General features: G+C 37.8%; 1 protein-coding gene across 1 annotated transcript in view; it reads right to left on the bottom strand.

The window, feature by feature from the left end:
- DNAH12 (dynein axonemal heavy chain 12) overlaps positions 1-27,234 on the bottom strand; it is a 191,426-nt gene that overhangs the window by 8,310 nt on the left and 155,882 nt on the right. Inside the window, exons 59-70 of the mRNA XM_059880070.1 lie at positions 21,565-21,737; positions 19,909-20,049; positions 14,165-14,323; positions 13,852-13,996; positions 11,906-12,056; positions 11,213-11,466; positions 10,875-11,015; positions 6,624-6,761; positions 5,111-5,344; positions 4,639-4,827; positions 2,743-2,846; positions 1,183-1,387 (exon numbers count right to left, since the gene is read on the bottom strand). Of these exons, the coding sequence (XP_059736053.1) occupies positions 1,183-1,387; positions 2,743-2,846; positions 4,639-4,827; positions 5,111-5,344; positions 6,624-6,761; positions 10,875-11,015; positions 11,213-11,466; positions 11,906-12,056; positions 13,852-13,996; positions 14,165-14,323; positions 19,909-20,049; positions 21,565-21,737 (2,034 nt within the window). The remainder of the gene's footprint in view (positions 1-1,182; positions 1,388-2,742; positions 2,847-4,638; positions 4,828-5,110; positions 5,345-6,623; positions 6,762-10,874; positions 11,016-11,212; positions 11,467-11,905; positions 12,057-13,851; positions 13,997-14,164; positions 14,324-19,908; positions 20,050-21,564; positions 21,738-27,234) is intronic.

Raw genomic sequence — 27,234 nt, 5'->3', positions numbered from 1 at the left:
TTGAAATACGTTATGCTAAGTGAAATAAGTCAGACAAAGAAAGACAAATACTGTATGATGTCCCTTATATATGGAATCTAAAAAATACAACAAACTAAGTAAGTATAGCAGAAAAAAAAAAGAAGCAGACTCACAAAAATAGAGAACTAGTGGTTGCCAGTTGGAGGGACGGGCAGCAGTATAGGGATGGACGACTGGAAAGCACAAACTATTGGGTGCTAAGCAGCTCAAGGATATTGGTACAACGTGGAGAATAAAGCCAACATTTGGTAATAACTGTAAATGGAAAGTGACCTTTAAAATTTTTATAAAAAGAAACAAAAATAGTCCAATGAAAAATTGATCAAGGAGATGAACAGCAATTCACAGGAGAAGATTTGAATAAAAATGGCAAGTACACATACAAAAAGAAGCACAGACTCACTAAAAATCAAAGAAACTCAACTTGAAACAATAAGATATGACTGACCTATCAGATTGGCAAAAATTAAAAAGGGATGTGTATGAGAAAGCCTCTCTATCCACATCTTCACAAATATGGCTGTTTTATTATTAGCTTCTGTAGTAAAACTAATAGAGCTTTCATATAATAAAGCGGCAACTGAAAACTGAAAGATCATATATATGAATTTCCAAAACGTATTCTGGGGGCTCTCCCCACCAACTAGCCCCATGTAAGCATCAACCATAGGGTGGGGAGAAGCAGAGGAGCTGTGGAGGAAAACACTGTGCTGCCCACATATCCTTTACCTGTGAGTTTGGGGGGTGAAGGGCTTAGAGATTTCAAAGCACTCACCTTTTCCCTGGCTTTATGAGATAAGAGATAAGATGCACTGATTTCTATATAATGGCCAATTACTGATTAATCCAAGCCTCAGGCTTTTTTTGTAATTTACTGTCAGCATCAAAATCATAAGACCAAGTTGTGGTCACAGAAACCACAAACAGAATCTTCAGAAATATAACTGTCACGTGTTACTTGAGTTTGAGTAACATAACATTTTAATCACTTTCAAATACGTGTACTTCTCAATACTCTAAAATTTCGGTTAGATTACCATGAAACTACTTATCCATTTCATCTAACTCAGAGACATTCAAGTGACCACGGGCAATTTTTAGTATCTCTCCAGTCAAGCAGAGAAATGAAATAGTATGTATAAATTATATATAACTTTTAACCTGTAAAAAGTTCAGCCGGGCTAGAAAATCTGTGATGTAACTTCCTAGGGGTTTAAGACTTGGGTATGAGCGTTGCGCCCATATTTCTGGAACCTTTCCAACAAGCAGACTGCCAGACAGTGCCTCCAACGCAGAATCCATCACGACCACACCCCTAATAGCTTTTTCAAGGTCCCGTAGAGTGTTGCGTATAGTTTTAATTAAGCTGCAAGGAAAGCAATTGTGTCATCATCATATATATGATAATAAATATCAATATACAGTCCATCCAGAAGAAAGAGTAGGATATCATTCACGGTTTTATGGGAGTATTTCCCAAAATTTGGTCACCTCCCACTTCATAATGTAAGGTAATTTTAGGTGATACTTGGATGAACATTTTTCATTTTAATTATTACATATGCATTTTAAATATAGAAAATAATATAACTTGCACATCAAAATTGCTTTCTGGGTAATATTGCTTAAGACCAGGCTAATTTAAACAGAGAATTATTTAAGGAAAAGTATCAGGTAAATAACGTTACAGGTGACATGCAAATATGGGAAGAGTTATAAAGGCACAATGCAATGGTTGAAACTTTGGAAACACTGCATAAAAATCTAAAGTGTATATTCATTCATACCCTTATAAGTACTTTGCTTCTCACTTAGATCCCAAATTCTAAGAACATCATAAATATACCTCAAGTGAGGGTTTTGGGCTATAAGCCTAAACAACTGAGAGACAATATGTTATTATGTACAAACACATATGGTCTTTGTATTGTTGTTGCTGTTTAGTTGCTCAGTCGTGTCTGATTTTTTGTGATCTCACGGACTGGAGCCTGCCAGGCTCTTCTGTCCATGGCATCTGCCAGGGAAGAATACTAGAGTGGGTTGCCATTTTCTTCTCCAGGGGGTCTTCCTGACCCAGGGGTCAAACCCATGTCTCCTACATTGGCAGGCAGATTCTTTACAACTGAGCCACCAGGCAAGTCTAGATGTATAAGATGTATAAGTCTTTGTATAAGAGATACTAAATTCATTAAGGCATCATAGGGTTTTAATATGTCTTATTTTAAAAAGTCTGGGAAGTTAAACTTGGAAACACTAGAAAATTCATAACCAAAACAATTCTCCATTCCTTAAGCCAGTATTGAGCTTTAGAAAATTCAATTTAAAAATTTAAAGCAAATAATCTGCTTGCTATTTTAGGGTACCTACCAATCTAGATTAGACTTAGGAAGAAAGTGGGCAGAAAAATGACTAAATATGTATCTACACATAGGCTTAGATAAAGGTCATTCCAGCTTTATTTCCTGAGGAGAAGAGCAATGGATAGATGAAAAATTACGATTAATGAATATTTTTAACCAGATCTCTTTTTTCATCATCATTTTTACATTAGAAAAGGTATACTCCCTTCTGGGGCAGTATGCAACTCTAAAAAAGGAGACAAATTCTAACAAAATGGCAAGTTTTGATAATTTTTTCTTAAAATTTTGATTCAATACTGGTGTATCTTTTTATCAACTTTGGCTGGTAGCTTTCTGAATCACTGGGTGTAGAGCTCCTTACTTGTTAAATCTTTCCATTTCTTGCACTAACACAGTATTCATGCTCTCTTCATATCTCACAGGATACTTGAGCAGTGCTGATTCAATGTCAAAGTCACTTGGTAGCTAAGAGAATAAAATTTGAAGATCACGTATTACTCTCAAAATGAACAGTGTCATTCGGCTATAATATCAATAATAGTTAACATTAGGCATTTACTATGTGCCAAGAATTATGTTAAGTGCTTTCCAAATATTATGTAATCCTTGCCATACAGTTTCAGGTGGCCATTATTATCTCCATTTTACAGATAAGAACATTTAAGTACAGAGAGGTGAAGCAAATGCCTAAAGGTACACAATTCAGAAGCAGTCTGTTCAAATCCATAGGTCTCTAACACTAAGGCCCATGCTCTTTCCTATAGGATATAGCACTGAGTAGAAGATATATATTTCTAAAAAGCTGTGTAATTTTCTTTTGTAAATTGGATTTTATTTTCCATTAATAAAACTGATATATCATTTCACAACTGTTTTATATTTATTTCAACAAATTATCAACAGGCTCAAAATAGCTTTGTTTACACCACTACCAAATAATTAATGTGTAAGTGTAGCAAGGTTCCAGGGCTTAGGGAGAAAGAAAGTCACTGAGTATCTGATTTTAATGAGGCATCTCAGAGACGGTTGAGAAGAAGTGATAACAAGGACTTTGGGGGTATAAGCAAGCCCCCTGACACTGGCGTTTGCACTCTTAGAGGAATTTCCCTACGAGAAATTTCCCTATGAGGAAGGTGCCAAACTAAAAAGTTGAGCATCCAGACCGTCCCCAGGTGATGGCCCTTGGTGGTGCAAAAGAATTCTAAGTCACACTAGGCAGCATCATTCAAAGTATGACACCAGTGGTTGGTCAGCACAACCATTCTACACCAACTAAGTCCCATATGCCACCGCCAGGTAACTTCTTACTGGGGTCTTGTAAGAGCCACCATTTTGGGAGGACAAGAACCTTTCCCCAAAGACATAAATCACACAAGCAGGAGGGTCTGGGGTGAGAAGTAGCAGTCCATAGGTAGAGGCGGGAGAACGTTGGTGTGCTTTCACACTAGGGCAGCAGGCAATGATGCTCACTACTTGTCTCCAGTGACCACAGCCAGACTGAAGCTTCTAGGTCTGAGTAGGCTCTACTTAAGGAGTGGTGTAAGGCAAGGGCACTGACTGGAAGAGGAGGCTAGGTGCCATCTGAGGACTTACAAGGCAGATGGAGCAGGGTCAGGCTGTGCTCTGTCAGAGTGCCTGATGCTGAAACATGGGGATAATTATAGTGCTCATCCTGGAGAGGAGCTGTGAAGATCTCTGCTTGGGGCTATAAAGTCCTCTTAGTAGTTCCCTATTCAATTTAAGGCAGAAAAAAGTGAGGAAAGAGAACACCATTTCATTCTCCCAGGGCTAAGTACACTGGAATGCAGTATGGGAGGAGAAGCTGTAGCTGCTAATTTAGTGCTGCTCTTACCTCCCTGTGCCTCCTCACTTCTGAAGTATAGATTAAACAGCATTCCATTCTTGAATCAGCAAGTTCAGACAGTTTCCCCCATTTAAAAAAAGAGTAGGTGCACCATTTTTATTTAGAAATGATAAGAAATCATATATTCAGTAGCTCCACAACTCTAGTTACTAGGAACTTAATATTTGCAGGCATTATGCAAAGCGCTTCAAATTAACGATACCCTGAATGTTCACAAGAACCTTACACAGGTGGCACTGTCATCACCACTTTTCTAGTTTGGAAACTAATGTTCAGAAAAGCAAAGTATCTCACTCAGGCATAATGTTGCTACCTGGAGTTTTCAGATTGACATTTCAGTCCCATTTTGATTTATGTTATATTCCAAGAAACACATTTTAAGCTAAATATTACCTTGTTGAGAATATCTTTGGTAATTTCTAGTAGAATCTGGTCAGTGCTTCCTGAGGATCCTGTTTGTTTGGAGCCTCCTTGGGTGAGGAGCAATGACTCAAAGAGGACTTTCGTTTGTTGAAGATCTTTGGAGATATCAACATTTTCATGTAATCCAAATATCTCAGGGTGTTGAGTAAAAGGAAGTTTCTACCAGAAAATAAATTCAACAAGCATTACAGTTTAATTGGGTACGTTAATTCATAAGGTAGACATGTGCAGACCGAAAAGGGTTAAAAATCAACTAAACATCAAACAACAGAGGGATCAAACTTTTCCAAGTCTCAGTAACTACGAGAAACAAAAACACTGTATTGAAAGCTGATTGTACCTAAGACTTGTCTAATTTTTTACATTACGGGGGACTACTTCACTATTTGCTTTTAAGAAAATCACACTTGAATCTAACCCTATTTTCAGTGACATCAGTTACCTTAATGAATTCAATGTATTCATTATAAGTGCCTTTGGGAGGGGCAAAATAGTTTCCGCTAGGAGAAAACTTATAATGAGAGTTTTCGATTATGTGTGGGTTATAAAAGTCAGCCAGCATGGTTAAGAGGAGACGTCTGTCCCAGTCATCTGTCACTCTTCCTCCGTAGTTACACTCCCCAGTCAGGTAAGAGATCGCTTCAAATGGAATTGTATCATATTCATTGATAAATAGCTGAAACAAAGCAAAAATGAAATGAGAAAAACCATAGTGTATTTCACTTCATTTCCATTCAATCAATCAATCAATCACTGATCAGTCTATACACATGGAAGTGGGGCTGGAAGAACTATCATCAGGGTTGTTTTAAAGCCTCGTGTTGTTAAGGCCCTTATCACAGCAAAGAGGCAGAATATACAGGATCCTGTGGTTCTCTAGTTGGATTGATATGGTTGGTAAAACATGACAGAAATGATGGGAAAGTACTGGAGTTGGACAGACTTGAAGTTCAAATCCTACTTCAATGGGTAAATTCACTTCTTAGCTTTGGTTTCCTCCAAAACAGGCATAATACCCACCATACAGTGTTGCTGTGAGGATTAGAATTCATGCAGATAATGTAAGTAATGTGCCTAGTTCAAAGTCTGAGTGAGCAGGAACTCATAGTGGACATTTGTTCCTCTGTTTGTTTGTTGGAGGATGCTGACCATCTCATGCGTCTCATGTTTCACTGCAAGTCTACAGAAACTGAAAACAACCAATCGCTCACTTTCTCAGTCCCCTTTGGCTAAAGCCTAGGCCTGTGACCTGGGCTTGGAATCTCAGATGCAGCCGTGCTGGACTGAACTGGAGTTTAGTGTGCAAAGAAGCAGGGACAGCGAAAGATCTTTTTTGATGACCTCATAGCAGATGAAAGTCTCAGTGGCACCTATGAGAGCTGCAGTGTCTAATATTTAACAGGGGTAGAAGGAACGCTCTCACCAGATATGGTACGATTCTAGATATGACACTGCATGCCATGGCTGTCCAGCCATCTTGGTGATTCTGTGACCTACACAATATTCTTTCAATAGATTCCTTTTCTACTGTTTTTGTTGACTGATAGAGGTAAATTGTTGATTTAACTGAGAGGAAGCTAAGAGGAGCGTATAGTGAGGACCTATACAAAGCCAACACTGAGGAGGGCACTGCCAAAAGAAAGAACTAGGGTCTTTGATAGCAACACTTTTGTTGAAAAACCCCCTCCAGAGTCTGTCTTTCCTCCGCAACTCTTTTTCACGTGAGATAAAAAGTTTCATTATGGATTAAGCCAGTTTGAATCAAGGTTCCCATTATTTGCGGCAGAAAAACTCAGATGGAAAAATATCCTTTGTAAGCCAAAATTATAATTATTACTGCCATCCAGCCAACTATTCGTGTTGTTGGGAGAAATGAATGTTATTCTAAGCAAAGGGAATTGCCTAGGGCCTGGAACACAGTAATCCCCCATCAACATTAGTCTTTCTAATTTTACCTGTAGTTGTCGAATACTGATGCGTAAGTCGGATTCATTAAATCCATATGGAATATTCCACCCAAGAGGACCAAATTTCTTTCGCTCCTGCACAAGGGCATGAAAAAAGCAAACTCCAAACAGCAACTTCTCCCAAGCCTTTAAGACAAAAATATGCAACAAGAGAAAATTCTGATCAGATTTCCGTTATTAAAATGAAGGGGACTGATGACCTTTCATTGTGAGATTCTATGATCATATATCTCTACAAACTTTTATTTAGAAAGACTATCTAAAACAATGCTCACTATAAAAAATATTAATCTCACAACTTCTACATCTTGTACAAACACTTATGCATTGCCCTTAGTCTGCATTTGTACACTGACAGTTTGGAAGGCTGTGGAACCTACTATGGATCTCACCACAGCTGGCTGGGTTCAAGGCCACCAAAGGCAACAGAGCGTCTGCTTGGAGCCATTCACCAGAGGGGACAGAGAAAAGAATGAACAAGGCCTCAAATTACCAGGGGCTTGTAATCTGGCAGGAAAACTAGCCAGGTGGGCAAGGATCACACAGAATCTGATCAGGACTGTGGCACTGAAAAGAATGAGTAATTGTGCCTTCAGGGAACAGTCTGAGGGGAAGAAGCCAGAGTGTTAACAGTGGGCACTTTATATTAAAACAAACAAACAAAAATCTTATGACTTAACAAAACCCTCCAAAGCTAGACAAACTGCAATAACATTATACATTATTAAAATGCAATAGTGCTGGAGAGACATGCCAAGATGGCAGAATACGAAGATCCTGAACTCATCTCCTTCCTTGATGCACCAAAGTTACCACTGCTTATAGAGCAGCTATCTATGAGAACAACCTGAGGAATAGCAGAAAAGATTTTCCACAACCGAAGACATAAAGAAGCAATCATAAGATGGGTAGGAGGATCACCATACCACCTTCTCCACTCTACTAAGTCCTCTTTCCAGCTAAAATCACAAATATCCTCCCTTTGTCCCAGAGCTACAAACAAAATTATTGCTCAGGACTGGGGTCACACAGAGCATCATCAAGCAGAAAGAAACAAGCTGGCTTCCAAAGAATTTGACCCTTTATCTGCAATATCATTCTTTTTCCGGTTCAAATAGGCAAATATGATAAATACCATAGTATGCATGTGTGTAAAGGGAGAGGATGGTTTTCTCTTAGTACTGATGCTTCCTTCCATGTAGGGAAATATCAATTAATGTAACACTCCTGGATTTTCTATGTTCTTAAACTCAATGGTAGAGAGAGGAGTACCTATCTAATGGGTAAATTTGGGAAAAGTTAAGCAAATAAGATTTGCTCAGCTTTTCCCTTTTCTTTCTTAGATGTGAGCTTCCTGCTGGGAAGGAAGTTTTCCTCTGTTCCTCTGGGTAGATAAACCTGCTTCATTCTGGGTTCTGTAACATTAAGTTCATTTGTTCACAGATATAATCCAAATCTTCCAACCTAGTCTGTATCAGTAATTAAGGTTATAATTTGGTTCCCATATATTTATACTTTTTTCCTGTTTCTTAACTGGTAAGAATTTGGGTAGAGAAGAGGAGTGCTATTTATTGGAACTGCTACTGTCCTCAATACCATGTGCAAAACTGTTTTACAAACAGACACACTGAAGAAGATAAATAAAAGAAGGCTGAGCAAGAGAGTTCCAGAAAAACATCTACTTCTGCTTTATTGACTACACCAAAGCCTGTGATTGTGTGGATCACAAAAAAATGTGGAAAATTCGTAAAGAGATGGGAACACCAGACCACCTTACATGCCTCCTGAGAAATCTGTATGCAGGTCAAGAAGCAACAGTTAGAACTGGACATGGAACAACAGACTGGTTCCAAATTGGGAAAGGAGTAGTACATCAAGGCTATATATTGTCACCCTGCTTATTTAACTTACTTGCAGAGTACATTATGCGAAATGCCAAGCTGGATGAAGCACAAGCTAGAATCAAGATTGCTGGGAGAAATATCAATAACCTCAGATATGCAGATGACACCACCCTTATTTATGGTAAAAAGCAAAGAGAAACTGAAGAGCCTCTTGATAAAAGTGAAAGAGGAAAGTGAAAAAGCTGGCTTGAAACTCAACATTCAAAAAACGAAAATCATGGCATTTGGTCCCATCACTTCATGGCAGATAGATGGGGAAACAATGGAAACAGTGACAGACTTTATTATTTTGGGCTCCCAAATCACTGCAAATGGTGACTGCAGCCATGAAATTAAAAGACGCTAGCTCTTTAGAAGAAAAGTTATGATCAATATAGACAGCACATTAAAAAGCAGAGACATTACTTTGCCAACAAAGTCTGTCTAGTTAAAGCTATGGTTTTTCCAGTAGTCATGTATGGATGTGAGAGCTGGACTATAAAGAAAGCTCAGCACTGAAGAATTGATGCTTTTGAGCTGTGGTGTTGGAGAAGACTCTTGAGAGTCCCTTGGACAGCTAGGAGATCAAACCAGTCAATCCTAAAGGAAATCAACCCTGAATATTCATTGGAAGGACTGGTACTGTAGCTGAAGCTCCAATTCTTTGGCCACCTGATGCAAAGAACCGACTTGTTGGAGAAGACCTTGATGCTGAGAAAGATTGAGGGCAGGAGAATAAGGAGGTGAGAGAGAATGAGTCGTTGGATGGCATCACTGTCTCAATGGTCATGAGTTTGAGCAAACTTAGAGAGATAGTGAAGGACAGGGAAGTTTGGCATGCTGCAGTTTATGGGGTCGCAAACAGTCAGACATGACTTAGTGACCGAACAACAACACTGAAGAGTGTTATTAATATGTCAAAACATTATTATTAGAATTTCCATGAAGACAGATTTTTTTTGGTGGTGGTGGTGTCTATTTTATTCTCACTGCCTTATATTTAGTACCTAACACACATATTGTTGAAACAATAAAAAATAATGTGAAAATAGACTGCTAAAGGCACTGTTGGACTTTTGTACAAACTAAGATATATTCATTCACTCAGTTCAGTTCACTCAGTCGTGTCCGACTCTTTGCGACCCCATGAACTGTAGCACACCAGGCCTCCCTGTCCATCACCACCTGCCAGAGTCTACCCAAACCCATGTCCATTGAGTCAGTGATGCCATCCAACCATCTCATCCTCTGTCGTCCCCTTCTCTTCCTGCTCTCAATCTTTCCCAGCATCAGGGTCTTTTCCAATGAGTCAGCTCTTCACATCAGGTGGCCAAAGTATTGGAGTTTCAGCTTCAACATCAGTCCTTCCAATGAACACCCAGGACTGAACTCCTTTAGGATGGACTGGTTGAATCTCCTTGCAGTCCAAGGGACTCTCAAGAGTCTTCTCCAACACCACAGCTCAAAAGTATCAATTCTTTGGCACTCAGCTTTCTTTACAGTCCAACTCTCACATCCATACATGACTACTGGAAAAACTATAGCCTTGACTAGATGAACCTTTGTTGACAAAGTAATGTCTCTGCTTTTTAATATGCTGTCTAGGTTGGTCATAACTTTCCTTCCAAGGAGTAATCATCTTTTAATTTCATGGCTGCAGTCACCATCTGCAGTGATTTTGCCCAAAAAAATAAAGTCTGACACTCTTTCCACTGTTTCCCCATCTATTTGCCATCCATCCATGGGACTGGATGCCATGATCTTAGTTTTCTGAATGTTGAGCTTTAAGCCAACTTTCTCCCTCTTCTCTTTCACTTTCATCAAGAGGCTCTTTAGTTCTTCTTCACTTTCTGCCATAAGGGTGGTGTCATCTGCATATCTGAGGTTATTGATATTTCTCCCAGCAATCTTGATTCCAGCTTGTGCTTCCTCCAGCCCAGCGTTTCTCATGATGTACTCTCTGCATATCAGTTAAATAAGCAGGGTGACAGTATACAGCCTTGACGTACTCTTTTTCCTATTTGGTACCAGTTGTTGTTCCAAACTGTTGTTCCATGTCCAGTTCTAACTGCTGCTTCCTGACCTGCATACAGGTTTCTCAAGAGGCAGGTCAGCTGGTCTGGTATTCCCATCTCCTTCAGAATTTTCCACAGATTATTCACTCAATAAATATTTATTTGAATATCTACTACACGTGAAGCAGAACACAAACTATTGGGAATAAAATGATGAGCAAGATAGGTACAATTTCTGTCTTCTTAGGAAATGCGTAAAGTTTAGTATTAAATAAAATATTTATGTTCTCATATTTTTCACTGTAAAACACATTTTAAAAGTTCCAGAGGCTGAATATTACCAGTTCCTTTCCTTCACATCCACTGAAAAACTCAGGATCAGAAACTGGATCAGTGAGGTAAGACTGGAGAAGATTTAGCCGAAGACCAGTAGGAGGTTCATTAGTCATTTTGACTCCATTCTGTAGAATTGTTACTGGGAACTGAGACAGAACAAACAAAGAGCATTACTCTAGATAACCACTCAAGTCTTAAAAATGCATACAGTAGTGGATTAAAAGTAGGTATAAGAGAGGACTCCAGAAATATTTTTTAAAACCTCGTAATGTTAAGCATTTAAGATATACAGTGTAATAGTTAACCAAATAAATGTACTAAAATCCATAAGAAATAAACATACTTTTGGAGATGGGTAACTTGTGAGCCAAAGCCTAAAGGATGAGTTACAGGCTTCAGGAGAAAAATCTTCACATATTTTTTCTAACATGGGCATCCAGGAGACAGCGAGGTGACAATTCTGTAGGCAAACCCAAGTTCCTTCCTCTATTGCTGCTTTAACCATTTTTGTTGCAATGGGTCCTTGTCCCTGTCCCAGTGAAATAGCTTGAAATTTATTTCCAGACATAGCTTTATCATTTGCAAATTTTAGGAGGCCTAAGAGGGCATAAAAATAAATGGTTTCACTGCTTATTCTAAAATTATAAAATATGCTTTATGTTTCAGTATATAACAAGCATTTAACTGTGAAAAATTCTAGTTATTACTTTTCCTTATAAATACCAAATTTACTAAGTGATTTATAATCATCCAGGAAATAGATACTGAACAAGACGATTTATTATTTCTTAAAGTTGGCAGTAGGCTTCCCTGGTGGCTCAGGTATAAAGAGTCTGCCTGCCAACACAGGAGACAAAGGTTTGATCCCTGGGTCAGAAGATCCCCTGGAGAAGGAACTTGCAATCCACTCCAGTATTCTTTCCTGGAAAAATTCCATGGACAGAGGAGCCTGGCAGGCTACAGTACATTGGGTCACAAAAGGTTCGAACACAACTTAGTGACTAAACAACAACAAAAGTTGATGGTATATGCTTACTGGCCATGGGATCTGCTCCTGGAGACAACACAAAAATTAAGGGAATGGTGCAATTTGAATCCAAATAACTCTTTGTCAAATCAAATGGTGGAGGCTCTACAAACTTTTTCCCTAGTTTGTCAGTTACATAATTAGTTATAGCTGGAGTTATCTGTTGAAGAGAGAAAAAATACAATCTTTAGAGTAATTTTTACTTCACAAAACAACTTTTTTCCTGAAAACTGACAAAGAGCAAACTCTGAGTCTAATGGACAAGAAAAACATGCAGTATATGATAGGCAAAGTTCTAGTTTTCCTAATATACAAAAAGTACCTATAAAGTAATGGACAAGACTAACAATCCAAGAGAAAATGGGCAAAGAAGATAAACAGTTTATAGAAAATGAAATAGAAATGGATCTTAAACATGTGAAAGGATGTTCAATCTCATTCAGTATAGCAGAGACTGCAAACTGTCCCATTCTGTGTCTCCTATTGGTAACAGAACCCCAAGTTTTCCCAGCCTTTCATGCAGCAAGATGTGGCCAAGTTTTGGTCAGAGAAATACAAATAGAAATTATATATGGAGCTTCCAGATTCTATTTTTATAAGGAAACTGTTTGCTTTCAACACTCTCTTCTCCTGTTCAACAGAAGTGGTGTTTATGAGCTAGCTTCAATCTCACTGACAAGGACCAAACTTCAGGAGACTTCTCTAGCATGAGAAAAGAAACTTGAGTCCCTGGATGATCTTAAGAATCTCTGTACCCTGCCAGCTTTCAAGCATTTGCTCAGGGCTCTTAGGAAAGATGGAGATTAACTTCTATTTCATTTAAGCTACTGTATTTTAGGTCTCTTTGTTACAGAAGCTTAGTCTATACCCTAATACTTAAAAATAAGAAAAATACAGATTATAATTAGTTGCTGAGTTGTGTCTGACTCTTTGCAACCCCACAGATTGTTAACCTGTCAGGCTCCTCTGTCCATGGGATTCTTCAGGCAAGAATACTAGAGTGGGTAGCCATTCCCTTCTCCAAGGGATCTTCCTAACTCCAGGGGATCTTCCTAACCTAGCACTCCCACACTGCAGGAAAGATTCTTTACCATCTGAGCCATCCTTATCAGATGGTTAAATAAATGGGACATCAATAGCCTCTGTGTACTCATCCCTAGACTGTTTATTTTTCACAGTAGGCTAAAACCTGTTAGCTCAAAAGTCCATTGGCACTAAATTCAAAATATTACATATTCAACTGTTTTAAACATAGCCTAAATAAGCAGATTTTTAGCCATTTAGAGCCTGTCTACTTTGCGGCAGACAAAGGATGAGATGGTTGGATGGCATCACTGACTCAATGGACATGAGTTTGAGCAAACTCAGGGAGACAGTGAAGGACAGGGAAGCCTGGTGTGCTGCAGTTCACAGGGTCTCGAAGGGTCGGACACGACTTAGCGAATGAACAACAATAGCAGATTCGACACTACAAAAGAAGAAATCACCACATTTAAAGACAACAATAGAAACTGTCCAACTGAGGCAAAGTGATACAAAAAATTTTAAAGTAATTAACAGAATATCAGACAACTGTGGTATAATATCAAGTAGTATGCATGCTAAGTTACTTCTCATGTCAGCCTCTGTATGACCCTATGGACTGTAGGCCCCCAGGCTCCTCTGTCCATGGGGATTCTCCAGGCAAGAATAGTGGAGTGGGTTGCCATGCCCTCCTCATCAAGCAGTGTAATGTATATTTAATTGAAATCATGGGCATAAAATATTTGAAGAAATAATAGCCAAAGTTTTTCTCGAGTTGAAGAAAACTATAAATTTACAGATCCAAGGACCTCAGTGAACCCATCTGAGCATCTGAAATGAAGGTTAAAGTACCAAATAATAGTAACTTTAAACCTAGTGTTTTATAAATGGCAGATTATCTGGGTTCCAAATAGAACCCATCTGTTTTTTACCTTATCAGGTCTTAAGCACCGAAGAATGATTATTTTCTGTAGTTCATTTAGCCTTGTATCCATTGGTGCTGGAAATTTAGCATTGTGTGGCTCCTTACTGTCATAGATCTCCCGCCATTCAGATACATTGTCATAAAAATGATCCCTAACGGAAAGAAAAGCTTAACAATTATCCTTTCACTGAGAAAAACTGAAAGAGATCATTGAATGAGGAGATGAATCAAGACAGTTTTATAACTGTTTTTTAAAGATCACTAGATTACAGATTTACCCATCACCATTCAGTGCTAAGTCATCATGTTTAAACAAGTACCTGAGTCCTCTGAAGGCAGGAAATTCACTTGCACGACAAATTTCCTCCCAGCTTTTATCCTGCAGCCAAGTTGGATCAGGATTTTTCTCAGCACTCTTAAGACTTACTCCTCCAGTTAAAAGAAACATCAGTTCTTGGTATTCAATCTCTTTCTTTGCCCTGTGTTCCCAAAATAAGGACTGTTGTAAATTGTTTTAACATTAAATGAAGTCAATTTCTGCTTCTATAGCATGGATAAAACAATCAGAATGGACTTATATTACTGCTATTAACAAGTAGAAAAAACAGAAAAAAAAATCAAAGAAACAATTATTTTTAGAAATTGTAATAGCCAATGAAGGACTGTGGTACCTGAAAAAAAAGGGAGACAAGGTGATCCCTATGATTGCCTCAGCTATCTGCCTGGAGGCACCTTTCAGACTATAAAACAGGGGAGGGGGAAATCAAAATCAGAAACTAGGAGTATTGTGGAGTTGAAGAGAAAGAGGTCAGAGTTAAGGAAGGCTGAGGTGACTGGAATTTGTGGGCAGAGTACTAGAGGTGGGAGAAGGCAATGGCACCCCACTTCAGTACTCTTGCCTGGAAAGTCCCATGGGCAGAGGAGCCTGGTAGGCTGCAGTCCATGGGGTCGCTAAGAGTCGGACACGACTGAGCGACTTCACTTTCATTTTTCACTTTCATGCATTAGAGAAGGAAATGGCAACGCACTCCAGTGTTCTTGCCTGGAGAATCCCAGGGACGGGGGAGCCTGGTGAGCTGCCATCTATGGGGTCGCACAGAGTCGGACACGACTGAAGTGACTTAGCGTAGCAGCAGCAGTACCAGAGGGAGGGAGATTCATGGAAAAGGAGCTCCAGAAATCTGCATACATATCCTCTTGATTCTTTTATTAAATTCCAAGTTATGTATGTGGATGGTAAAACTCTATGAACCCAGGCAAAGAATATCTGGGGAGCTGTAAACTAAGTAGCTATCGAAACTCACACAGGACTTAAGATATGAGTTATTGCCAACTAGACTTGAATCTTGATTGAACACCAGGACAGTTCAGTGGTGACACTGGAGGGATTATACTTTAGTAGAGCTAACCTAGCTGTAGAATAAAGTCTATTCTAAAACTGCTGTAAGAAAGTGTAAAAAGAAAAGGGCCTGAAAAGGTCAAATGATTCAGTATAATTTAAACACATGCAAAGTAAAGTCTAGAGCAGAATAAAATCTAGAGCTCTTAAAGAAATATTAATAATAAAATAATAATAATAAAACCCAGCATTTACCAAAGTAAACTTCACAGCATCCATAACCAGGAGAAAAATCAGTATGTAGATACAGACATAGAAGTGGTAGAGATGATATAACAAGCCAACAAGAATGTTAAAAGAGCTATTATAAATACGCTGAAGGAGTGAAAGTGAAACATGAACATAATGAAGACAGAATTGGGCAATATAAAGAAAATAATCAATGAAACTTCCAGAGATAAAATATTAAAATCACGATAACCCTGTATACGAGACAGCAAAAGAGACACTGATGTATAGAACAGTCTTATGGACTCTGTGGGAGAGGGAGAGGGTGGGAAGATTTGGGAGAATGGCATTGAAACATGTGAAACGTCATGTATGAAACGAGATGCCAGTCCAGGTTCAATGCACGATGCTGGATGCTTGGGGCTGGTGCACTGGGACGACCCAGAGGGATGGTGTGGGGAGGGAGGAGGAAGGAGGGTTCAGGATGGGGAACACATGTATACTAATTAAATAATTTTCTATTAAAGAAAAAAAAATATTAAAATCTGAAAGAAAAATTCACTGAATTTTTCTCAGGTTTATAAAACCTGAAAGTATCCATTACCAGATGGTGACTGCAGCCGTGAAATTAAAAGATGCTTACTCCTTGGAAGGAAAGTTATGACCAACCTAGATAGCATATTCAAAAGCAGAGACATTACTTTGCCAACAAAGGTTCATCTAGTCAAGGCTATGGTTTTTCCTGTGGTCATGTATGGATGTGAGAGTTGGACTGTGAAGAAGGCTGAGTGCCGAAGAACTGATGCTTTTGAAGTGTGGTGTTGGAGAAGACTCTTGAGAGTCCCTTGGACTGCAAGGAGATCCAACCGGTCCATTCTGAAGGAGATCAGTCCCGCGTGTTCTTTGGAAGGAATGATGCTAAAGCTGAAACTCCAGTACTTTGGCCACCTCATGCGAAGAGTTGACTCACTGGAAAAGACTCTGATGCTGGGAGAGATTGGGGGCAAGAGGAGAAGGGGACGACAGAGGATGAGATGGCTGGATGGCATCACTGACTCGATGGACGTGAGTCTCAGTGAACTCTGGGAGTTGGTGATGGACAGGGAGGCCTGGCGTGCTGCCATTCATGGGGTCGCAAAGAATCGGACACGACTGAGCGACTGATCTGATCTGATCCATTACCAGAAGACTTATACTATAAGAAATGTTAAAGGAAGCTTCAAGGAGATGCAAATTTGAATCAACAAAAAAGAATAAAGAGCATCAGGAATGGTTAACTAGAAGATAAACATAAAAAGTATTGTCCTATAATTTGTCTCTTTAAAAAATAATTGACTATTTAGAGCAAAAGAGCAATGTGCTGCAGGCTTTATAACATATGTACAAGTGAAATATAAAACAATAAAACAAAAGCTACAAGGGAGAGATGAGAGTATATTGTTTTAAGGTCTTATATATATATAATATATATATATACATACACACACAAATATATATACTTTTCTCTCTACCCTTATACCTTTTACCTTATACCTGTCATATATATATGCAAATCAAAAGATATACTATAACCCTAACAAATCACTAAAATAATAAAAAATAAAATTATAGCTAATAAATGAACAAAGGAGATAAACTGGAATCACAAAAATAGTCAAAGAAAAACAGAAAATGAGGAAATGCAATAAAGAACAGATTGGCAAAACAGAAAATAAAATCATAAGACAGTAGATTTAAATATAACTCTATTATCTCATTAAATATATATAGTCTAAATGATTTTATTAAAGGCAGTGATTATCAGATTGGATAAGTAAGCCCCTACTACATGCTATCTACAAATCTAGTTTAAATATAAAACAAATAGGTTAAAAGTATGGAAAAATATATACGATGCTAACAGTACTCAAAAGAAAGCCGGAGGGGCTACAATAATATCATAGAAAGTAGATTTCAGAGCAATGGTATTACCAGGGATTTTAAAAGGTCAAATAGATTTATCAGATCAATATAACAGTCCTAATCATTTACACATCTAATAACAAAACATCAAAACACAAAGTAGTATTGATGGAACTGCAGGAGAAATCTCTGCAGAGATTCCAGATCTCTCTCAATAATTGAACAAATAGAAAAGCAACAAGAATATAGAAGATATATGGACCATCTTAACCTTCTTGACTGTTTTAGAACATTCCACCCAAGAACAGCAAAATTACACAGTCTTTTCAAGAGCACATAGAACATTGACAAAGATAGATCATATTCTGGGCCACCTAATATCTCATTCATAAAATTTCTGGAATAGGAATAACTATGGAGACAGAAAGCAGATGAGTGTTACTGGGGCTGGTAGTAGGAGCAACAATTGACTAAATTGCCACAAGGAAACTTCTGGGGATGATAGAAGTATCCTAAAACTGGATTTGGGTGATGGCTGCACAATTGTATAAGTGTACAAAAAAATCATCTACCTGTATTCTTACAATGGGGAGACTGCATGATATGTCAATTATATCTAATAAAGCTGAAAGAACAAAAGGGTATCTCTATTGAGTAACTTCCATCTACATTAATAGAAAAAGGTGCAAAAGAACATTAACAGTGTATTCCCTTTGTGTAGAAAACCATATACAAATTATATAAACAGATATTTAGATACAGATATATACATACCCTTCACAAAAATTTATTTGAAATGGATCATAGACCTAAATGTAAAATGCAAACCTATGAAATTCCTAGAACATAGGAAAAAATCTAGGAGGCTTTAGGTATGGCAATAACTTTCTAGATACAATACAAAAGGCATGATCCATGAAAGAAAGAATTGATAAGATGGACTTCATTAAACTTTACAACATCTGCTCTGTGAAAGACACTGTCAAAAGCATGAGAAAGCAAGCCACACACTGGGAGAAAATATTTCCCAAAGATGTATCTGATAAAGGACTGTCATCCAACTCAACAATAAAAAATGAACAATCAAACCAATTAATAAATGGACAAAAGCCCTTACAGATACCTCACCAAAAAGATAACAAATAAGCAAACTTCATTATCATATATCATTAGTGAAAATGATAATGATATATCATTATCATTGAATTGAAAATTAAAACAAGACAACACTCCACATCTGTTTGGTGAAATCCAGAACACTGACAAGACCAAATGCTAGCAAGGTTGTGAAGTAACAGGAAATCTCATTCACTGCTGATAGAACGCAATGGATTATGAGATGTGCACTATATGCTTGTTGGGTCTCTTCTGGGACCTGTTATGTAAAACAGGTTTAAACTTCCACTTAGGACCCATTTTCAAAGTAATTTTCACAGAGAAAATATGAATCAAGAAGGAAAATCTTTTAATAATTTAATGGTCCCATAAGTAAGAAAGTAAATTACTCCTCCAGCACTTTATTCTGCTCAATATGTGCTGGCTTCTGAGTTCCTGCTTCTTCCAGAATGTGGGTCAGTATCAACATTCAGGATCCCAAGGACCACAAGCCAAGATTCCTAAAAAGCTGAGGTGCCACATGGAATATCTTGGAAGACAGTCTCTTACAAAACTAAATATAGCAAATTCCCATCTGCTATCTATTTTACACATGGTAATGTAAGTTTCCATGTTACTGTCTCCACACTCATGGAACTCAAACAGGGGCTCTATATCAACCTAGAGGGCTGGGATGGGGAGAGAAATGGGAGGGAGATTCAAGAAGGGGGGGACATATGTATACCTATGGCTGATTCATACTGATGTTTGAGAGAAAAGAACAAAATTCTGTAAAATAATTACCCTTCAATTAAAAAATAATTTTAAAAAAACTTAATACACTTATTCATGATCCAGCAATCACACTTAGTATTTAACTAAATAAGCTAAAACATACATATATCCAAAAACCTGCACACAAATGGTTTCAGCAGTTTTATTCATACTTTTCAAAACTTGTAAGCAACCAAGATGTCCTTCAGTAGGTGAACAGATAAACTGTAGTATATGCAGACAATGAAATGTTACTCAGTGCTAAAAAGAAATGAATCATCAAGCCATGAAAAGACAGAGAAGCTTAAATGCATATTAAGTGAAAGAAGCCAATCTAAAAACCCTATTTTTTTTTTCTTTTGGCCATGCCACACACCAACGGTGGTATCTTAGTTCTCTGACCAGGCCCAGCAGTGAAAGTGCCAAGTCCTAACCACTGGAATGCCAGGGAATTCCCTGAAAAAAAAAACTATTTCCTTAGATGAATGGTAGTTACACAGATTTTTTGCTTTGTAGGAATTTACTAGACTGTTGAACATTTTTTGAGTTCTTTTGTATAACCCAAATTTTAAAAGTCGAACATAAAAATACCAACACTACTAGAGAGAAATGAACTAAATTCACGACTGAAAAACAGAGTAAAAAAACATGATATCCTTCTGTGAGAAGCCACTGATTAGGTTTTCAGGGTAGGTTTTTAAAATAAAGAAAAAGCAAGTAACTTACAAAAGGAGGTTGGCACACAATAAAAAGGAAAACAATAGCTTGTCCTTCTCGAACAGTGACCGGCATATATTACAATATAAGTTGTATGTAAAGTGGTCATTTAAATATCTTAGGCGCTTTTCCAAAATTTTGGATTTGTTACTGAAAGGTTAAAAAAAAGAAAATATATTGAGTCAAGTAAATCTAAGAAAAAATAAGTTACACATGAATTAACATACACATTTTATTTTATCAAAATAACCACTGTTAAAAACATGAAACTACACACACACACATACACACACATACACATGAGTGCATATTAAAAAATGGTGAAATCTGAATAAGCTCTCTGGATTGTACCAATATAAATTTTCTGGTTGTGATACTGTATATAGTTACAGAAGAAGCTATCGTTGGAAGGGAACCCGCGTGCACTATTGGTGGAAATGTAAATTGATACAGCCATCATGAAAAACAGCACAGAGGTTTCTCAAAAAAATTAAAAATAAAACTACCATACAATCCAGCAATTCCACTTCTGAGTATTTACCCCTAAAAAACTCCAAAAAACACAAACTCAAAAGATATGTGTACCCCTATGTTTACTACAGCATTATTGTTTTCCTAACTGAAGTATAGTTTAAGTACAGCACAGTAATTCAGATATATACACTTCTAAAAGTGTTTCCAAAGTGGATGCACTATATTACGAGGGTTCCATTCACATCCTCGTCGACTTGCTATTGACATTTATGTCAATTCTTCAGCTTGAATATCCTCCATCATGTACGGTGAGTTAATTCAAATTCCAAATCCCAGCTGGGAAAGCTTAGGGATTTCAATCACTCAGGAAAGACTGTTCCACCAAGAGCCCATGTAGAACACATATGCTAGGCTCAAATCATATTTTTTTCCTACTTAACAAGTTACTTAATACCAGACATTGTTAAAAATACTTTACAAATATTATCTTTTAATTCTCAAAAGAACTCTTAAAGGTAGGTTCTATTATTATCCCTATTTTACAGATAAGGAAAATTGAGGCAATTACAGAAAAGTTAACTGTCTTGCCTATATTCATGTAGCTATTTAATTGAAATTAAACTTCAGTTAAACTGAAATTTACTCCCTTGGAAGAACTGAAATTTAATCCCTTACTCCAGTCTAATTCCAAGATCTGTGTACATTCATTAATTGATTAAAGTGAAAACATCTAGCAAATGATTAGAAATGTGGAGCTGAAACTTAGGGACCTCAAGGCTGGAGGAAGATAAACTGGAGTTGCTAGCAAAGATAGGTTATTGCCTTAGCAAAATATTTAAAAGAAAGGTGGGGAAAGGACTAAAGCTAATCCCTCTATGCTTAAATCTTGAGTAGGAGTGAAATAAAACTTAGAATAGAAGAGAGGTCTGCTTGCTTGCTTTCTCCTTCTTCCTTTCCTTCCTTGCTCCCTCCCTTCCTCCCTTTCTTCCTCCCTTCTTTCCCATCCTTCCTTCCTTCACTTCTTCCTTCATTCCTTCACTTCTTCCTTCATTCCTTCACTTTCCCATATTTTGTAATCATCAATAATGAATATGTATTATATATAAATAATAAGAAAAGCTATATATTTTAAATAGAAAGGATGGTGAAAATACAACCTAGGGAGAATGAATGATGCTAGAGAATGTTTACCTGTCATGAATAGAGTTGATATAAAGGTTCACAAACCAGATGAGAGAGTACTGGTACATGGGATCGATGTTAGCCAGGTCTGCAATGCTAAAGAATAACACTGATGAATGTTTAGCAATAGGTCTATAACCTTCTCGAGACTCTGCTATTTTGAGTTCTGTTTTTTCTGCAATCTGGAAGAAGAGAAAAATCAAGATGAAGAAATAGGAGATGTGTTTTAATTATATATATTTCATACAATGAAATTTATATTAAAAATATCCCCTAAGTTAATGACAAAATTATACGGGCATGGATTACATGAAAGGGCTTTATTATGCAAACATCTATAAAGAAAGAAAGGGAAAGAAAGGAAGTAAAGAACTAGGGAGACAGGGAAGAGAATGAAGAGAGAGTGGAAAGAAGGAAGGTAAAAGAAAGAAAAATATCTTTACAGATCAAAGGTGTAACTACCCATCAATTATCTCTTTCTTATTTGAGGACGACAAAGCTGTCAATCTCTGCTTATTCTTTGCCTTAATCTGACATGTATCTACTATTGTCACTCACCCTCTTTCAAACCTAGACAGCATACTAAAAAGCAGAGACATCACTTTGCCAACAAAGTTCCGGATAGTCAAAGCTATGATTTTTCTAGTAATCACATAAGTGTGAGAGAGGTGGACCGTAAAGAAGGCTGAGTGCGGAAGAACTGATGCTTTCAAACTGTGGTGCTGGAGAAGATTCTTGAGAGTCCCTTGGACAGCTAGGAGATCAAATCTGTCAATCCTAAAGGAAATCAACCCTGAATCATTGGAAGGACTGATGCTGAAGCTGAAGCACCAGTGCTTAGGCCATCTGATGTGAAGAACTGACTCATTAGAAAAGACCCTGATGCTGTGAAAGATTGAGGACGGGAGAAGAGGGTGACAGAGGATGAGATGGTTGAATGGCATCGCCAACTCAATGGACATGAGTTTGAGCAAACTCAGGGAGATAGGGAAGGACAGGCAAGCATGGTGTGCTACAGTCTATGTGGTTGCAAAGAGTCCAACATGACTTAGTGACTGAACACCCTCTTTTAATAGGTCAGAGACAGAGGGAGAAGGAGAGAGAGAGAAAGTGTGTATATGTGTATGGTTTAAGGCACCAACATGTTACCAGAACCCAGCACAAAGTCTAGCAAATCAAGAATTTGGAAGTATTTGTTGGCTGTTTATTTGTTGTTCTTGTTACATTAAGAACATCTTTTTTTTTTCAGTGAGATTCTCATAATTTTAACTTTTTTCTAATAGGGGTATAGATAGATAGATATTCAACCTCCAAAAGAAAAAAAAAATTTCTTCAAGACAACAGTCATTCCAATGACAACTCAGTATGCTAGGGTGATATTCTATAGGAAAAACGTATAGAGCACTTTTCCAACCCACTCTCCCTTCTTTGGACATGCTGTCCACAAACTCTGCTGAATAAGTTGCCTATGTAGCCACATTTATACTGAATGATCCTGTTTTAAGCTGATTCAATCAGGTGGTAGGGACAGAACCGGACCCAATATTAGCTAATACATTTTCCCTCCAGAGAATTAGATCTTCAGGAGCATCAAAAACTGCAATCAGGTGGTGCTCAGCCTTAGAGCTAAAAGGTAATGGTATCAGAGTTGGTTTATATGTGCAAGATAAAAGTACAAAGTAACAGTACAGAAGTTTTACAGAAAAGAACTTGGTCTCCAGATGGAGCAGAATGAAGCATGTATGAGGACCACACAACCTTAGAGAAAAGGAGAGACAAAGAGCATAGAAATTTAACACTTTCCCTTCATTCCTGAGGCCTACATGTACTTCCTACACTGGGGAAAATAAAATATCCCCAATTTGAGTGGGTTTGTGTTCCTTACAAGCAAACTTTCCCCCAAATTACAGTATAACTACAATTAAAAGTAAGTTTTGAAGCTCCATCTTGACTATAACTAAAACAAAGTTATCAACAATGGAAATGAATGACACCTTTACAAAAGAAAGTATGATCTTAGTATTCTCATTTAAATCTTCTGTTATTTAACCCTTAATTTTTCAGCCAAGTACTATTTACCACTGCAGTGATCAACACAAATAAATGATTACTTTTTAGTCATCAATGCAAAAAAATGATTACTTTTCAGCGATCAGTGCAAAAAAATAGAGGAAAACAACAGAATGGGAGAGACTAGAGATCTCTTCAAGAAAATTAGAGATACCAAAGGAACATTTCATGCAAAGATGGGCACAATAAAGGACAGAAATCGGATGGACCTAACAGAAGCAGAAGATACTAAGGAGAGGTAGCAAGAACTATACAAAAAAGAACTTCATGATCCAGAGGACCACAATGGTGTGATCACTCGCCTAGAGCCAGTCATCCTGGAGTCTGAATTCAAGTGAACTTTAGAAAGCATCACTACAAACAAAGCTAGTGGAGGTCATGGAATTCCAGGTAAGCTATTTCAAGTCCTGAAAGATGATACTGTTAAAGTGCTGCACTCAATTCGCCAGCAAATTTGGAAAACTCAACAGTGGCCATATGATTGGAAGAGGTCAGTTTTCATTCCAATTCCAAAGAAAGGCAATGCCAAACAATGTTCAAACTACTGCACAATTGCACTCATCTCACACACTAGCAAAGTAATGCTCAAAATTCTCCAAGCCAGGCTTCAACAGTATGTGAATTAAGAACTTCCAGATGCTCAAGCTGGATTTAGAAAAGACAAAGGAACCAGACATCAAAATGCCAACATCTGTTGGATCATCAAAAAAGCAAGAGAGTTCCAGAAAGACATCTCCTTGACTATGCCAAAGCCTTTGATTGTGTGGATCACAACAAAATGCAGAAAATTCCTAAAGTGATGGGAATACCAGACTGCCTGACTTGCCTCTTGAGAAATCTGTACGCAGGTCAGGAAGTAACAGTTAGAAATGGACATGGAACAACAGACTGGTTCCAAATAGGGAAAGGAGTACATCAAGGCTGTATATTGTCACCCTGCTTATTTAACTTATATGCAGAGTACATCATGTGAAATGTACTGGACTGGATGAAGCATAAGCTGGAATCAAGACTGCCAGAAGAAATATCAATAACCTCAGATATGCAGATGACACCACCCTTATGGCAGAAAGTGAAGAGGAACTAAAGAGCCTCTTGATGAAAGTGGAAGAGGAGAGTGAAAAGATGGCTTAAAACTCAAATGAGCTGACTCATTTGAAAAGACCCTGATGGGGGAAAGATTGAGGACAGGAGGAAGAGGGACAACAGAGGATGAGATGGTTAGATGGCATCACTGACTCAATGGACATGAGTTTGGGTAGGCTCTGGGAGTTGGTTCTGGACAGGGAGGTCTGGCGTGCTGCAGCTCGTGGGGTCACAAAGAGTCAGACACAACTGAGCGACTGAACTGAACTGAACTGAAAACTCAACATTTAAAAAACAAAGATCATGGCATTCAGTCCCATCACTTCATGGCAAATAGATGGAAACAGCGAGAGACTTTATTTTCTTGGGCTCCAAAATCACTGCATATGGTGACTGCAGCCATGAAATTAAAAGATGCTTGCTCCTTAGAAGGGAAGTTATGACCAACCTAGACAGCATATTAAAAAGCAGAGACATTACTTTGCCAACAAAGGTCTGTCTAGTCAAAGCTATGGTTTTTCCAGTGCTTATGTATGGATGTGAGAGTTGGACTATAAACAAAGCTGAGCACCGAAGAATTGACGCTTTTGAACTGTGGTGTTGGAAAAGACTCTTAAGGGTCCCTTGGACTGCAAGGAGATCCAACCTGTCCATCCTAAAGGAAATCGGCCCTGAATATTTATTGGAAGGACTGATGCTGAAACTAAAACTCCAATACTTTGGCCACCTGATGGGAAGAACTGACTCACTGGAAAAGACCCTGATGAGATGAGATGGATGGCATCTCCGACTCAATGGACATGAGTTTGAGTAAACTCCGGGAGTTGGCGACGGACAGGGAGGCCTGGCGTGCTACAGTCCATGAGGTGGCAAAGAGTTGGACATGACTGAGCTACCGAACTGAACTGAACTGAACTGAACCGAACTGAACCGAACCATTTACCATTCAGTTCAGTTCAGTTCAGTTTGCTTACTGTTAATGGTAAATGTTAATTTACATTACATTTACCATTAACAGTAAGAAGAGTAAATAATAATTTAACTCAGGTTCCAAGGCTTGCTCTATAGTATATTTATAAATAGCATTACATTTACATATACTTGAACCCTTAGTATGAACACATAGAGATTTTTTATTAATTGTTATTAATTACCTAAAATCAAACAATTTGTTATTTTCTAACAAATAAACATTGTGAGCATATGATGTTAAAAAATTGAAGTGTGAAATTCACCAGGAGGAGAATTTATTATCTGTAAAAATTTCCTGATATTTATATATATTATATATTTATACAGTAATATTTATATATTTTATATTTATATATATTATACTTCCCTAGAATCCACTAGAATGTATTTTAGTCATGACAACTTTTGTTGGGGGGAAACCTCTGGAACCTATAGAACAAATCCTTAAAGTTTCACTTGTGTTTGTTTAATCTTATGGTTTGGGACAAAAAGGAAGGTGGGTTTTAGACTACGTGCAAAGACTTGCTGTGAAGATGTGTTTTCTGACCTTGAGTGGGTGGAACAGAAGTCATGGCCATATACAGAGCAAGTTTTGAATCAAAATATATAGAGATTTCTAAATTATGTTTGTAAAGATCAACGAGACCCAGTCAAAAAGACAAGATTAAATTTCTCTCTCTTTGTAAGATAAAGTATTTGAACAAATAAATATTGATATCTACTTTCCTCTTTGAGCCTAATAGAAAATAAGCTGATAAATGCTTCTTGTCTTTTCTTTCACTTTGAAAAAAATGTGGTGAGAGGAGAGTGAGGAATGGGCTCTGTTTTGATAGACAGTAATTGGGAAGGTAGACATTATCAAATATCTCAGCCATGGACCCCAGGTGAGAGGCTACTCTGAGACATTACTCCTTTTGGCTCTCTTGAAATGAAAAACACAAGCACAAAACAAAACAGTACACCCAGAGAGAGTCGTTTCCCTCACATTCACATAAACTAAACCCATCCCAAAGGGAAGTCCTCTCCCCCAAAAACGGGTGAGTGAGGTAGGGTGCAAACAGAAGGATGCCGAGCAATTAGTGAAATTTCTACTTAGGATTCTCCTTATTTTTTAATTATCCCAATACTAAAGATATGTTTAGTTCATTGGGTGGGCTATAGAGGATAGAAGGGTCTGAAAATCATTAAAGTAAGCCTACTGAAGTCAATCTGTATTATCATTTCATTGTGTAAACTTGGGGCTTAACTATTTTTTCTGGGCCCTGCTCTTCTCAACTATGAAATGCTAAAATGACTAATAGCTAAGGCCCCTTTAACCTGTAACACTAGGATTATATTTTTTAAGACAATATAAAAATACCATTTGAAAAAAATTTTTAAATACCATTTGACTGCATTAGATTAATTTGCAGCAAGTATGCTGTTGTGTGAGTCTTCTTCCTCCACCTGCCACTCCCAACTCTCATACCTCCTCCCTCTCAGACAGATGACAAGGCAACATCAGAAGAACATCCTCATTAGCTCCTAGAACCACGTACTGTCCAAATAACC

This window comes from Bos taurus, chromosome 22 (assembly GCF_002263795.3).
Source record: "Bos taurus isolate L1 Dominette 01449 registration number 42190680 breed Hereford chromosome 22, ARS-UCD2.0, whole genome shotgun sequence".
Taxonomy (NCBI): domain Eukaryota; kingdom Metazoa; phylum Chordata; class Mammalia; order Artiodactyla; family Bovidae; genus Bos; species Bos taurus.
Note: the sequence above shows the minus strand (reverse complement) of the source record. Positions and strands in the feature narration are given on the sequence as shown.